This window comes from Manacus vitellinus, unplaced genomic scaffold, assembly GCF_001715985.3.
Source record: "Manacus vitellinus isolate BGI_N305 unplaced genomic scaffold, ASM171598v3 scaffold_1_pilon, whole genome shotgun sequence".
Lineage (NCBI taxonomy): Eukaryota > Metazoa > Chordata > Aves > Passeriformes > Pipridae > Manacus > Manacus vitellinus.
The window spans coordinates 10411284-10424920 of NW_021939396.1; the positions used below are offsets into that span (position 1 = coordinate 10411284).

Here is a 13637-nt window from a genome sequence, read left to right on the forward strand (position 1 = left end):
GCCCCCGCATGGGCGCGTAGTGCCCGCTCGGCGCTGAGTGCCCGGGTGCCGCGGAGCGGGGCGGGGAGGCGCGTGTAGGAGAGAGGCTGGATTTTATCCTTTTTCCCGTTGTAGACGTGCAGGCAGACAGGGGTACAGGTGTGTTGGGGTGTTCTGGTTTTTTCTTTTTTTTTTTTTTTCCGTCATTGCCTATATTGGCTTGTTTACCCCCCCATTTTTGGTTTTTGTTGTTGTTTTGTTTTGGGTGAGGTGGGAGCCCGGGGTGTCTGATTTTCCTCCAGCTGAGCAGTGCAGTTGCAGCGGTAGCGGTGAAATCCTGCTCCTCCAGTGAGCTCGAGCCAGGAAAATGGAGGCTGTGATAGAGAAGGAATGTAGTGCGCTCGGAGGGCTCTTCCAGACCATCATAAGCGACATGAAGGTAAGAGGCTGAGGGGTCTGGGGGCGGCACAGGGGAGGGGAGGTGTCTTCTCACCTGGCCTGGCGAAACTTCGCCCCGGGCGGTGCAGCCGCATCGGGCTCTGGTGGCGGCGCGACCTTCCCCCGTGGCGCTGGGGGACCCTCCCCGGGGCTGGGACCAGCCCGGCAAAGGGGCCCCTGTAAATGCTTCACACCCCAGCAGGGTTTGGGGCTTGCGAGTTGCTTGCAGGACACCACCTCTCCCTCTCTCTTCCTTCCCTCCTTTCGCTGTCTCTCCTGCTCAAACATGCAAGCTGTTACCTTGCACCAGGGTCAGCGTTTTCCAAGCCTGCCTCTTTTTTTTTTTTTTTTAAACACCTTTTTCTTTTCCTTCTCCTCCTTTTTTCTCCCCTGGTTTGGGCTGTCAGAGCGGCAGCAGAATGGACGCAGCGAGGCGGCAGCGTGGTGCGGAGGAGCCGGGCACGGAGCATGTCAGCCTGGGGTGGGGCTGGGAAGGGCAGTGGGGATTTCGGTGCCAGGCTGATGGGAGCGATGGAGAAAAATCTCAGCCTGGAGATGCTCAAAAGTTGATGTGTGCCTGGATTAAAATTGCGGGTCGGTCGGTTATGCGATATTATTTTCACGCTGTGTATGCTCAGGGAGGTGGCATTTGCTTCTTTCTCTGCGTGAATCCAAAGGTCTCAAGTCGCCGGGTCTCCTCTCCACCAGCCACCAGAAATCTGAGTGTGCCGATCCTCACTGCCAAAGGGTCCCTTTGAGAGGGGCGCTCCCAATATATCCTTGGCAGCCAAGGGCACTTCTGCAGGGTTTTCTTTGGGTGAGCGGGTGCCTCCCACCCTTCTCTCGTGGAAATAAACAGCGTAAAAGCCTCGCTGTGTTCTGTCAGTCATGCCTTCCCCAAACCCCAGGGCCCGCGGCGCCCTGCCCCCGGCAGACGGCCCTACTGCAGAATACTGCAGTGTTCCCCTGGACAAGGGCAGCCTGTCTTCATCCCAGGGCTGACTGGGAAGGATGCAGTTGTCGGGAGATGTTGAGGGATGCGTCAGATAATGGGGGGCCGCCGTAATTTCAAGGCGGCAACCGAGCACGCGGTGCTGCTCCCAGCCAGGGGCTCGGGATTTCTCTGGATGTTCTCATCCATGCAGGGCTCGTGAGCAGGGAGGGCTGCGGGAGAAAGAGCTGCCAGGTGGGGTTGGAGGAGGACAGGATCTGCTCTAGGAGGGAGCCTGGCAGAGGTGAATGGCTTCTAATGTGTATTTTTGTGGGGGGTGGAGAACCTGTTTGCACTAGAAGTTATTTTTTGGCAAGGTTCATATGCACTGTCCTCTCAACACATCTAATGAGGAGACATTTAATTAAAAGCGTGACTTGTCAAGAGCAAGCAGATTGTAGAGAGGAGGGAGAGTGTGTATCTGTCAAGACAGTGTTGCAGTCCTGGAGGTGGTGGTCCTCAGGCTCTCAACCCCCTTGGATTTAATAATGACTGCAGTTTAAAATAAACCTCCCAAAAAGCAGGAAACGATCACAAATCCTGGAATCCTTATAGTGGGCTGTGCAGGGAGCACGCAGGAGATGTTCTGTTCCAGATGCAGTGTGGTTTGGGTTTCATCACAGAGGGACACTGAGTATGTTTATTCTCTCCTTCTTTCCATGAGTGATGCATTTGGGTTTTCTTGCTCTTAAGCCAATGGGCCTTTGTTATGTGGTTTTATTTTTTCTTCTACACATTGCTACTTGCATGGAAATGCTGCTCATCAGAAACATGTTGACATGAGCTTATGGAGATGGGCACAGGTGTGAATATTTTTTTCTTAATGCTCCATAGTAGTGGAACCTGTTTTGTGAACTGGCAATTACTGAGGGGGGAGGTTTGGAAGGAATCGCAGCAGATCTTTAGCAGTATGGTTGTTGTTATGGTTTGGAAAATTTGCTTGTTATTTAGCAGGAGTAGAACAAAGAATTTTTACCTGTAGTTTGGTTTGATGCAGCTGATGCTGTACTGCTGATGAGATGCACTAGGATTCTTTGTGAATTGTGCACAAAGGAACATGACAATTTTTAAGAAAAAATAGCTATTTTTTGATAGCTAACCAGAACCTTTCAACTAATCATACCTTTAGTAGTAAAGTGAAAATTAGCATTTTAAATGCTGTTTCATGTAGTCAGGTCTGTGTGGGCAGGCTTCTGGCAGGATCTTGGAGATGTTGCGTAGGGGTCTGCCCACACTTACCCAAGTGCACTATCTGTGCTGATTTCTCATCACAGGCTATGATCAAGGCCCCACATGCCCTGCAGTGCTGAGGGATTTGCTGCAGCATCCGCCTTTTTTTTAGCTAAACAGTTTGCAGGTTCTTTTATCGTGTATTGCTCTGCCTCAAACTTTGTTGTGAAGATGGTAGGGTTAATCAACAGCGTAAATTACTCTGAAGTCTTGCCAGTGGATGCAGATGGGTGCTGCAGCTGAGGTGATGAAGATACAGTACACGTGGACTGATTTTTCTCTTTGTTCACAGTAATACAGAACTAGCTCAGGTGTACCTGTTGTTAATTTTGAGCTCTACCTGATCTTGACAGGGTTACAGAAACGGGAATTATAATTCTGAACAATGTGATTTTTTCCATTTTTTTTCTGTATACTGCGTTAACTTTGAAACTTAATATGGGGAATATATGTTGGTGTGACTAACATATCACATTTTTGATAGCAAGATTATGTCTTGCTGGCTGAGATTTCTTGAACTGTCTTTAATGTTTTCTCCAGAAACCCCAAATTTCTTTCCACCCTCTACCAAAAGTATTTCTGGAGCTAATACTCAACAAAATGTGCTCCAAAATAACTCAGTGTAAAGCTAAGTGAATTAGAGAAATCATATTATTGAGTAAATATAGATATGGTTAATAAACATCCCATTAATATAGCACATTATTGTACATCACAGAATCACAGAATATTCTGAGGGGCCCACAGAGATTATCAGGTCCAACCCTTAGCCATGCACAGGATACCTCAAGAATTACACCATGTGCCTGAGAGCATTGTCCAAATTCTTCTTGAACTCTGTCAGGCTTGGTACTGTGACCACTTCCTTGGGGAGCCTGTTCCAGTGTCTGACCACCCTCTGGGTGAAGAACCCCTTCTAATATCCAACCTAAACCTCCCCTGACACAACTTCGGGCCATTCCCTCGAGTCCTGTCACTGGTCACCAGAAGGAAGAGATGGGTGTCTTCCCCTCTGCTTCTCCTTGTGAGGAAGCTGTAGACTGCAGTGAGGTCTCCCCTCAGTCTCCTCTTCTTCAGGCTGAACAGAACACCTGGAACTTCAATCCCCTGACAGGGGAAGTCCTTTTTTTCCATGCAAAACAAGGGTCGTGTTTGTTGAGTAGTATGATGGTGTACATGATGACAGGACTGTTTGTGGAAAGTCCACAATGGGAGTTGTACTTGGCCGTTGTGCTCTAGAATTGGATTTCGATGCTTTGAGATTTCAGGATCAGATTAAAGAATCATAAAGGTGGGAAAATGTCTGCCCATCCCATCCTTAAGTTTTGATCCATTGTCACAGCCCTGGTGTTTCCTACAATACATCACTGAGTACATGACACGTATGGTTTGTTAAAGTCTTATGCAAGATGTTTTTCAATGCAATCAAAGTTTATAAAAGCAAAAATAAAATGTGCTTGTTCCCTAAGAGGACTAGTTCTGTGTGCTGCTTGCAAACGCTGTGCAGTTTCTCTTTGAATGCAGCATATTTTCTGTAGTTCCTTGTGGGAAGGAAGTATTTGATCTGAATGGTTTGTAATTCATTTTTGCAATTGAGAAATGAGATGCTGCAATGTACTGTTATTTTCAATATTTCTTTTAGTGCAAAGCAAATCAGTGCAGATAATTTTTGGGAGGGCCTGTTGTGGATGGATTTTAAAAGACCTTGTCTTCTCATGCAGAGATTTTCTGTCATGCTGTTTTTCCTTTTGAGTTCATTTTACATTCCTTTTAATCACATTGTTCTCTGCTATCCTGAAGAAAAAGACAACATCTCTGAAAACATTGAAATTGGCAGTTTGTAGTTTGCTTGATGGTGTTTCTTTGACTTGTAGCATGTTCTTTATTTGTCTTGCCTCTTCTGCCAGCATGTGTTTTGACAGAGCAGGGGCTTGCTGCATGTGTACAGCACTTGACATCCATGGAGTGGGCATGGGAGGAACATGAGTTTAATGAACACTGTGACTTCATTTATACCAAGTGGGAGGATTTACTAAATTTTTATGGGTCAGATTTAGATTACCAATTAGTCTCATTCATCTCCCCACATGTGAGAGATGTGCAGATATTGTTGTCGTGTTAGTGAACAAAAACAAGGTTCCCAAAGGAGGTGTAAGATTGGAAAATTTTAGAAATTCTTGTATTTTATGTGACTTATTTATGGTTGTTTTAGCCTAAAACTCAATAAAGTCAACCTTTTCCTTCTGGCAGTGACCTCTAATACTGTAGCGGAGGTGAACCCTTGACTCCATTGCTGCCTCTTGGATGAGGCAGTGGTACCCCTTTGCTTTCAGCCATGCAAAACTTTTGGTTAAAGCAGAGTAGAGAGACATGAACATATGGGCATGAGAAACATTTATGTTTTTGCAGTCCCTTATCTCCTGTTAGGAAGTGACTGGTGAGAAGCAGCATTTTAATCTTTTTTGTAGAAGTTGGGACCAGGGGGTGGCCACATCAGGGATTAAGAGTTTTGTTTGTTAAGTAGCCCTGATTACTTTTGAGGGATGGCCTTATGCTATTCACACAAATAATATAAACTGAGTGGAAAAAAACATGTGATGGAAAAAATAGAAATGCTGAGACAGTTCTACAGCAAGTACAGCTGCAAGGCCTCAGCATTTGTGTAAATCAGAAGGACAACACACACGTACCAAAGAACCTGGGCAAATTTATTTTATTGTGACATGTCGTAGTATGACAGCTCTTCCACAGCTGTGCTTTATTTGAAGCTTGAGATCTCTGTGGCGATTAGAAATGTTCAGTTGAATCATTTTAAGGCCTAGTTTCAGTCCAGCTGCTAAGGATGGTAACTATTGTAAGGAAAAACAACTGTGTGATGTATTGGGACTGGCGCTGTTTAACATCTTTGTCGGTGACATGGACAGTGGGATCGAGTGCACCCTCAGCAGGTTTGATGACAACACCCAGCTGTGTGGTACAGTCAACATGCTGGAGGGGAGAAATGCCATACAGAGGGACCTGTGCAGTCCTGAGAGATGAGACTGTGTGAATTGGGGAGACCTTACTGCACTGTCAGCAGCTAAAGGGTGACAAGAGAGCTGGAGAGGGACTTCTGACAAGGACATGTAGTGACAGGACAAGGGGGAATAGCTTCAAACTGAAAGATGACAGGATTAGATTAGCTGTAAGTAAGAAATTTTTTACTGTGAGTATAGTGAGACACTGAACAGATTGTCCAGAGAAACTGTGGATGGCCATCCCTGGAAGTGTTCCAAGGCCAGGCTGGATGGAGCCCTGAGCAACTTGGTGTACTGGAAGGTGTCAGTGCCCATGGCAGGGGGGTTGGAACCAGATGATCTGTAATGTCCCTTCCAACCCAAACTATTCTGTGATTCTGTGTGCAACAGACAGATACAGGCTTGGAGTGGAAAGGGCATCTCTGTCCTCGCTTTCCCACATGTGCTGTGTTGCACTGGCACATCCCTTATATGACGGTCTTCAGGGCAACTATTTAAAACCTACCAAATAGACCCATCTTCCCCTTTCCCCAGAAGTGTAAAATGAGATCATTTGCAGCTTTTGTTCCCACTTTTTTTTCTTTCCTTGAAGGTTTTGCCACCAAGGCATTCGGACCATAGCTGGCTGTGCTGATTTCTTACCCCCAACTGCCTCCCAACAACCTGCTTGGTCAGACAGTAGGTTTGCATACACTGAAATTCCTTGCCTTTTCTAAGCAGCTGCAGTGTCTTTCTGTAAACATCTCAGAGGGGGAGGGATTGACATGCAGTGAGGGCTGAAAGATGGTGCAGGAAGGAGAACCACTGCGTGCCTGCCTAAACACTGGGGTTCAAGCAGCAGGGCATAGCTGGGAACATACTTATTCACAAGTAGTTTATTTTTTAGGGACATGTGCTTTCTTGATCCAGATACTCTTGTGTGAGTGTTAACAATTTGTACAACTGCTGAACATTTGCTGAGTAAGTGTGTACGAGGCTGGTTTATTCTGTGACATACCCATGGCAAAGATTTTTAATGTCTTTTAAGAGTACTCCCTTCTGGACCTGGCAGAACGCCAAGTGCTGCACAATAGGGTTTGCGAGGTTGTAAGTGGGGAAGGACTTGTGCAGTGCTGCATGAAACACAATTGACTGAACAAATGTTGGAGGACTAGAAGTCTGTGTAATTACATGCTTGGTACTGGTTAATACTTAACAGAGGGTCAGATTTGGTAGAGTTTGCTCCTTCCTTCCTCAGTTCTGAGTGTGCATGAGCTGTACCAAAGTCTTTGTTATAAAATACCTAAAAAAGTTGTTTTTTGACTTTTTTTGTTGTTTGTTGTTTTTTTTTTTTTTTAAGTAGAGAAGTTGCAACAGTTGATGCTGTTTACAGATATACAGGAATACTCCATCTTCTGCTTCACAACCTATGTGTTTTCAGCTTCTGAAAACCATTTTTGAGGTTCATGGTCTATCCAGAGACAGTGTGGTCTTGGAGATAAGCAGAAAGCAGTACATTGCAGAAAGCAGAATAGGAACTGTATCTAAAAAGACTTTTTGGTCTACTTTAGAGTGCGCAAAAAAGATGCGTACAGAGAGGTTTGAGTTAGTACCATAAAGAGGCATTAGAGTAGCCTCTTTAGGCTGCATATAGAAATGCAGTTCCCTCTTCAAGTGTATGTTTTCAATTTGAAAATTATGTCTATCTTGATACTGTAAGGTGCTGAGTTTGATGGGATCTGTGCTGACCTTTAAGGACATTGATTGACTTCTTCCTGCTGGGCTGTGAGATACCTTGGATGCTGAGATGTTTGGAAAGATTGGAGACAAAACGTCTGGTAGCTTCGTGGTTAAGACCATATTAGCTTTCATCTTCAAAGTGCTCTCTGTGTGACTTAGCTCCAAAGAACGGCTCCCATTTAACAGAAAAGCAAACTATGGCTGCAGTTTTAGTGACTTCTACTCCCTTCCCCTAGGACAAGAAGGAATTGAGTGCATCCAGAGGATGGAGTTAATGAGGGGATGTTTTTTAAGCTCCCAGTAGTTTCTTTCCTCGCATACACACCACTTCGTTTTTACTGATTAAGGTGTCTTGTTGGTCACCCCCTGCAATGACCCAGTATTTGCTGGCGGAAGAGATGACATCTACAAATGTCTCAAGTGTCTTGGACTCCAATCTTGTAGCTGAAACTACAAGCCATCTCAGATTTTGGTGGAGAAGTCTGACTGGAGTATCTTAACCATAAGCTAGTTGATCGTGAAGAATTTGAGATTTTTTTTTTTGCCACGAAAGTCAAATGTGTGCTTTATAGTGTCTCTGAAGCCCTTTGTGGAGTGGTGTGGGATTTTTTGTTGATAAAGCTGTATTTGTGATGAGATGCCTCCTAATGAAATCATCCATGAGCAAACCTCATGGTGGTCCTTGCCCATGAGCAAACCAGGTGTCTAATTTGGAGCTTGGAAGGGATTATTTGTCTTCTCCTGAGTGGAATGGAGAGAAAGTAGCCTGCACCAGGCTACTTTACTGTCTGTCAAGAGGCAAAGTTCATTAAGCATTAAAAACTTGGGTACCTGGCTGCTGCCTTTTTCCCAGTGCAATACTTTTGTGGTCATCTCAAATGCTTGTCAGTACTTTGGGTCCTGGAGATTGTTATGAGTGCTTGTGTGATGGAGATTGTGTCAAGTGAATGCTCAGAAATTACGGTTTCTGCTTGCTTGGGAAGAAGTGATGAGACCCCAGTGGTGTTGATGAGATGACCAACACAGGGCCGTTGGCTTGAGGCTGTCCTGTGTAGGTATTAACTTGAATGACTGCCTCCCAATATTTTAATTATCTTAATTTTGATCCAGCTGAAATATTGTGGGTTTAGAAAATAGCTGCTGAGAATGTACAGTGGCCACTTAATGATTGAGTGGATGAAAGGCGGTATTGATGAGTCTCTGAGGAGAAATCTGCTATTCAGGCTTGCAAACTTGTTCAGACCTGCAGGGAAGAATGTGGAACTAAATGCTTCCTCTGGAAGACTGCTTAATGTCCAACTCTTTTAATGTGGCATGGGATAAAACGTCTCTAGAAGCTGTGGCTAGTTGTTTCCCACCGCCCCCCTCTGCCTTGTGAATAACTTCCTATGTTTAGAGAGGGAGAGACTGTATGTTTATGCATGATGTATTTTCTCACAGTATGAGTATAACTTTTGTTTGTTAATTACCCAATCTTGGATTTAAACCATGAAGTGGCTGCTTTGGAACTGAGTTTCTTCATATTACAATCCAAGAAATTGAACTGTGGACGGTACAGATTTGACGTGGTCCCTGTTGACAGAGAAGGAGGCTCATGAGTTGGGTGGTAAGCCAGCATGGGTTTTCAAAGGTCCTTGCTGCATTACAGATTGAAGTCACAACCGTGGGGCAGCTGGTATCCTTCACTGGGGATGTTTAAATATGGGCTAGTGCAGTGCAGGTGTTATTATAATACAAATTAAAGACTCCAGAGCTCTGACAACAGAATGGTACCAGACTTCAGTTCCCTCCTCCTTTAAATGATTAGCGAGGTCTAATAACTACCTGTGTTCTTGTGAAGCAGTGCTGGATTTCAATGCACAGGGAATTGGGCATTCTTTAGAGTTCTTGAGATGGTTTGGAAATGGAGAAATGTATTTATGTGTTGTTGTTTTGTTTTTTTTCCACAGTAGGGTGAATACCCTTTCGTGGACTTTCCTGACTGGATTTTAGTCTCGATTTTCTCAGGATATCATACTATTTATCTGGATTTTTTTTCATGTCCTAATGTACTGTTTAGACTAAAAACTAAGCAGTTTTGAAAATACTAAACAAGTGGTTCTGTGATACATAGAAGAAATAGCCAGTTGACAGATTTTTTTAATAGCCTATGAGATGTCTTCAGTAGTGTTTTTGTTGCATAATTTTCAATGTTGTGATAATATATCACTTTGGAAAGCACAGTTTGGCATGCCTATCTATACTGTACATGCTGAGGGAAATGCATTTCTAATCCTGCAGAACAAGTGGCAGAAATAATGGAAGTAGATGTATGAATACAAGACTTCAGTTTTAATTACCCCTGCTGTTTTTCCCGAAGGCTAGTTACTGGTTAAATGGCACTCTGATCTTTGACATGCTTTTACTTTTCACCTGCATGCACTGTAATCTCTCAAACTCTTGAGTTTGTACCTGTCTGCTCCTCCATTCAGTAATGTGTGCCTTCAGCTCTCGCTGTGAAGTTCATGTCTTGTCTTTTGCTGATACTGAGTTTTCATTCCTAGCCCAGCAAGGGTTTAGCACGAGTTGAGAGTCCCTTTTGCTGATGGAACTAAGCTCAAACTTCCCCTGTGCACTTGCAGTACCTTTAGCGTAGAAAGACAGATGGTACTTAGCAGTCAGATGGTCCATTTCCTTGCCACTTAGGAGTATTCCTGTAAGATCTCTATATGAATGTGTTACTCTACCTGAAAGTCTTCCAGTGAAAGGAAGCTCTAGATCTTTCGGAGTTGCCTGTTATCTGGTCTTATAGTTGAATGGACTGTCCAATCTGAAGCTTCTCTGCTGCAGGTAAAACTGATTATTTCTTGTCCTGCAGCACTGGAAAACAGATGATGGACAACCATCAGGCTAGGGGATGCTCTTGAAATCAGTATTGGAACTTTGCTGATTGAGTTCTGGTAAAAAAAATTTTTTACCGTGAGGGTGATGAGACAGTGAAACAGGTTGCCCAGAGAAGTTGTGGATTCTCCGTCACTGGAAGTGTTCGTGTTCAGTGTGGATGGGGCTTATTTGATGTAGTGAAAGATGTCCCTGTCCATGACAGGGAGATTGGTCTAGATGTTCTGTCTAGATGAGTTAGAAATGTCTTTTCTAACTCAAGCCATTCTGTGATTCTCTGTATTTGAAATGAGGTGAGTGAAACCAAAGAAGTAATGGAATAGGTTTTGTGTGCACCTCTGTGTCTTCATTACAAGAGTGAAGTCTCTCCTGCCAGCAAAAATTCTGTTTCAGTCTGTTGAAAGATTTAAGACCACTCTGGTGAGTGATTGGGAAATGGATGCAGCTTAGAAGCATTCATGAGATAGGCTCTTGGTGTTTTTCAGTCTAAAAAGAGGCAAAGCCAACAAGCAGAATTTTTTGGATGGAGAAGAGCAATCATGAACTTCAGGCAAGATGATGTTTGTTAATTCTGTGCTCACGTGTGTGCTGCAAAAGCTTTTGTGACTTGTTAAAGGTCTAGGCAGTCCATTAATCATGGACTTGGCTAAATGGGTGGATTGCACAGAGTGACATATTAGTGTTTGGTAGCACTTTGTAACTCTTGCAGTTAGGGCTGGCCAAGTGCCCTTTCCCCCAGTTGACTACTGGTTCTTCTAGAAAAGAGGAAGAACTTCCAACGTGAGATGTTACCTGAGAAGGGAACTTCTGATTGTCAACCGTTGTATCATCCGGTGTGTTGAGACATCTGTGGCCAGAACCCCCTTTTTTTTTTTTTTTCCTTAATCTGTTATTGTTTTCCTGTCCCACTCCCCTCCACTTTTTTCCTGTTTTTACCTGTTGAAGGATTCCTGGAAAAGCGATAGTCTCTATGTTGAAATCGTATCTGCCTATCCAGGACATTCTTTGTGTGTAACATCTGTGACTTTGTGTGGTGTCTAGCACAATAGCGTCTCTTTGCTACTTGGAGGTAGTGTAGTGAATGCCACAGAAATGAGACATTCATAATAATCTGTGTGATTCTGTTATCTGGTAAAACTATAAAAAGAAATCTTTTGTTTTCAGCATAATTTTCTTTGGAGGGGTAGGAGGAAGCAGAAGCCAAGTTACAATTTTTGTTCCAAAATTAGATGTATGGCATTTGGATGTGTTACTAGGGTGTGAAGCTCTATAACAGCGCTGTGTGTTTAGGACTCAACTTTTTAGCTTGTCATAGCTGAACGACTACACTGAGGTGGAGAAGTCCTAACAGCGTAGCCCGTGTAGGGTTTTTTTCCCATTTTATTGAAGTCTGCATGTAGTCATTGTTAGTACTTTTCTGGAAGGCATACAGCTCTTGCTTTGATAACCTGTGAGATGAAACCAAGGCACTACTTGCCTGGTTCTTTTTTCTCCTCCCTCTCTAGCTGAAATAGCCAAAAGTAGATTCTGAATTTGCTTTACTATGGAGCAGCTCTCTGTCTCTTTCCCCCTGCCCCAAAAGTTTAGGCGGGTTGTTGCTGTGAACAAGATGCCAGACTGTTGCTGCTGCTTTTGTACTTGATGTACCTGCAAGAGCTGATAATAGCTCTGAAAACCCCTTCTGATAAATGAAAGCACTTTTAAAAGAACTCTGTCAAGGGTTTTTTGAAGATGTGATGCATTTCATCTGTGGGAATTGGGGTGCATGGAAATAAATTAATAAAGTAAGTGTCTTTGCTTAATGGAAAGACAAGAATCGTAACTTCTTGGTGGAAGGAGTGACAGAACATTTTAAAGCTGTCGAAGGCTACTAATACTCAAGTTGTAATCTTAAATAAATACAACAATCTGGATTCCTATTCTTGCCATTAGATGTAATCAATAACAGTTTCAGTAAATATGATCCTTTGCTGCAAATCTAACTCTTCCTTTATTGAGAAATCCTTGAGTTTGTCATCTGGGTCTCTTCTCACTCCTACTGCAGGATTGCTGGCCTGAAAAGAGGGAAAAACTATGTCCCATAAGCATCTTGTACAGTTGTTTTTGTGTAGGGTGGCTGTGCTGGTTCACAAAAAAAAAAAAAAATTCCACCCAAGGTTTTAGTTCTTCTTGCAAAGCTGCATTTTGGTGAACATTGCCTGTTCTTTCCTGGTCTCATGGGCTGACCTGGGCCAACTGCTCTTTATCTCTTCCTCCTCAACATGATGGGGAGGGAAATAGTATGAAAAAGCTCATGGATTGAGACAAAGACAAGGCAGTCACTTACTAGTTACTGTCACAAGCAAACCAGACTCAACTGGGAAAGATTAAATTTATTACCAATTCAAATAGATTTCAGTGATGAGGAAGACTGACAAAAATTAACACATCTGCCCATGTTCATGGGTGTGGATGGGATTTCAGTGGATGGTGATGGTCCTCCCCCTTCCCCTGTGGCAGTCCAGGAGCTGTGGGTTTGGAGGACGCCGTCAGGCCGAGTGCTGTCGGGTCTGAGTGTTGGTGTCTGGCACCTGTGGGTGATTTGCCAGCTCAGCCTGGTGCCTTTCAGACACTTGCTGTCCCTGAGGGGAAGTTGTTTCATGTCCCTAATTGCGGACTGGCTACCTGAGCGACAGGCACGAGGCACCAGTTTGTTTCTCAGCCCTGAGGCAGAAAGGTGTTCCCTGCCTGTGTTCAGCTGAGATTAGCTGGAGGTGGGCCCTGGGATCAGGTGACTAATCGCCTATAAACCCACTAATTAAGCAATGGTGTAGGATAATGGCATGTTAGGGCTTATTGGTGACATACCTCGCTGGGCGGGCTGGTGGGCTGCCGAGCCCCACTGAGCAGCTCCAGGTGCCCTGACGCCATGGAGTGCCATACAGCAATGGGATACACCCATTCCATGAAGGATACATCAACTTTCTTCATTCAGTGGTGAAGAAATAATTGGGCACAGTTCTGGGGGAAATAGTCCTCAGATTAATCCATTAACAATTTTCAAGATTATTGAAACAAACCTTCACTGTAATCCATCTCTGTTTAACCCACGAGAAGCTAAACGGGGATTTGTGACCCAAAATCCTGCTGCAGCTCTTCTCCAAGCGGGGCTGGAGCTGGGGGAGGCCTCCTGCTTTCAAAGGTAATGCCAGGCCTTAGTAACCCTGGCATTTAAAGGGGGCAAAATTGATTTCTTTTATCAGCTGGCTGAAATCCGAAATTGTAGAGGAAGCAGAGAGAACTCCAGGAGAGGCAGCATTTAAAAAGACTGTGGTGTTATTCTTCAGAAGTGGCTTTATGTTGCAAAAGGATTTATTGTATGAAGACGTTGAATTCCATCTGCT

At 44.1% G+C, this 13637-nt stretch overlaps 1 protein-coding gene across 20 annotated transcripts in view; it reads left to right on the forward strand.

Annotated features, from left to right (window-relative positions):
- The window catches only part of MTSS1 (MTSS I-BAR domain containing 1), a 124578-nt gene that overhangs the window by 517 nt on the left and 110424 nt on the right, over positions 1-13637 (forward strand). For 13 of the 20 annotated variants that reach the window (XM_029959354.1, XM_018076946.2, XM_018076974.2 and 10 more), the window contains exon 1: positions 166-418. In XM_029959354.1, coding sequence (XP_029815214.1) covers positions 347-418 — 72 coding nt within the window. In that variant the 5' untranslated portion in view covers positions 166-346. Of the gene's footprint in view, positions 1-12; positions 139-165; positions 419-13637 lie in introns of those variants that run through there. The other 7 variants (XM_018077011.2, XM_025895417.2, XM_008934552.3 and 4 more) reach the window with 5 other exon arrangements.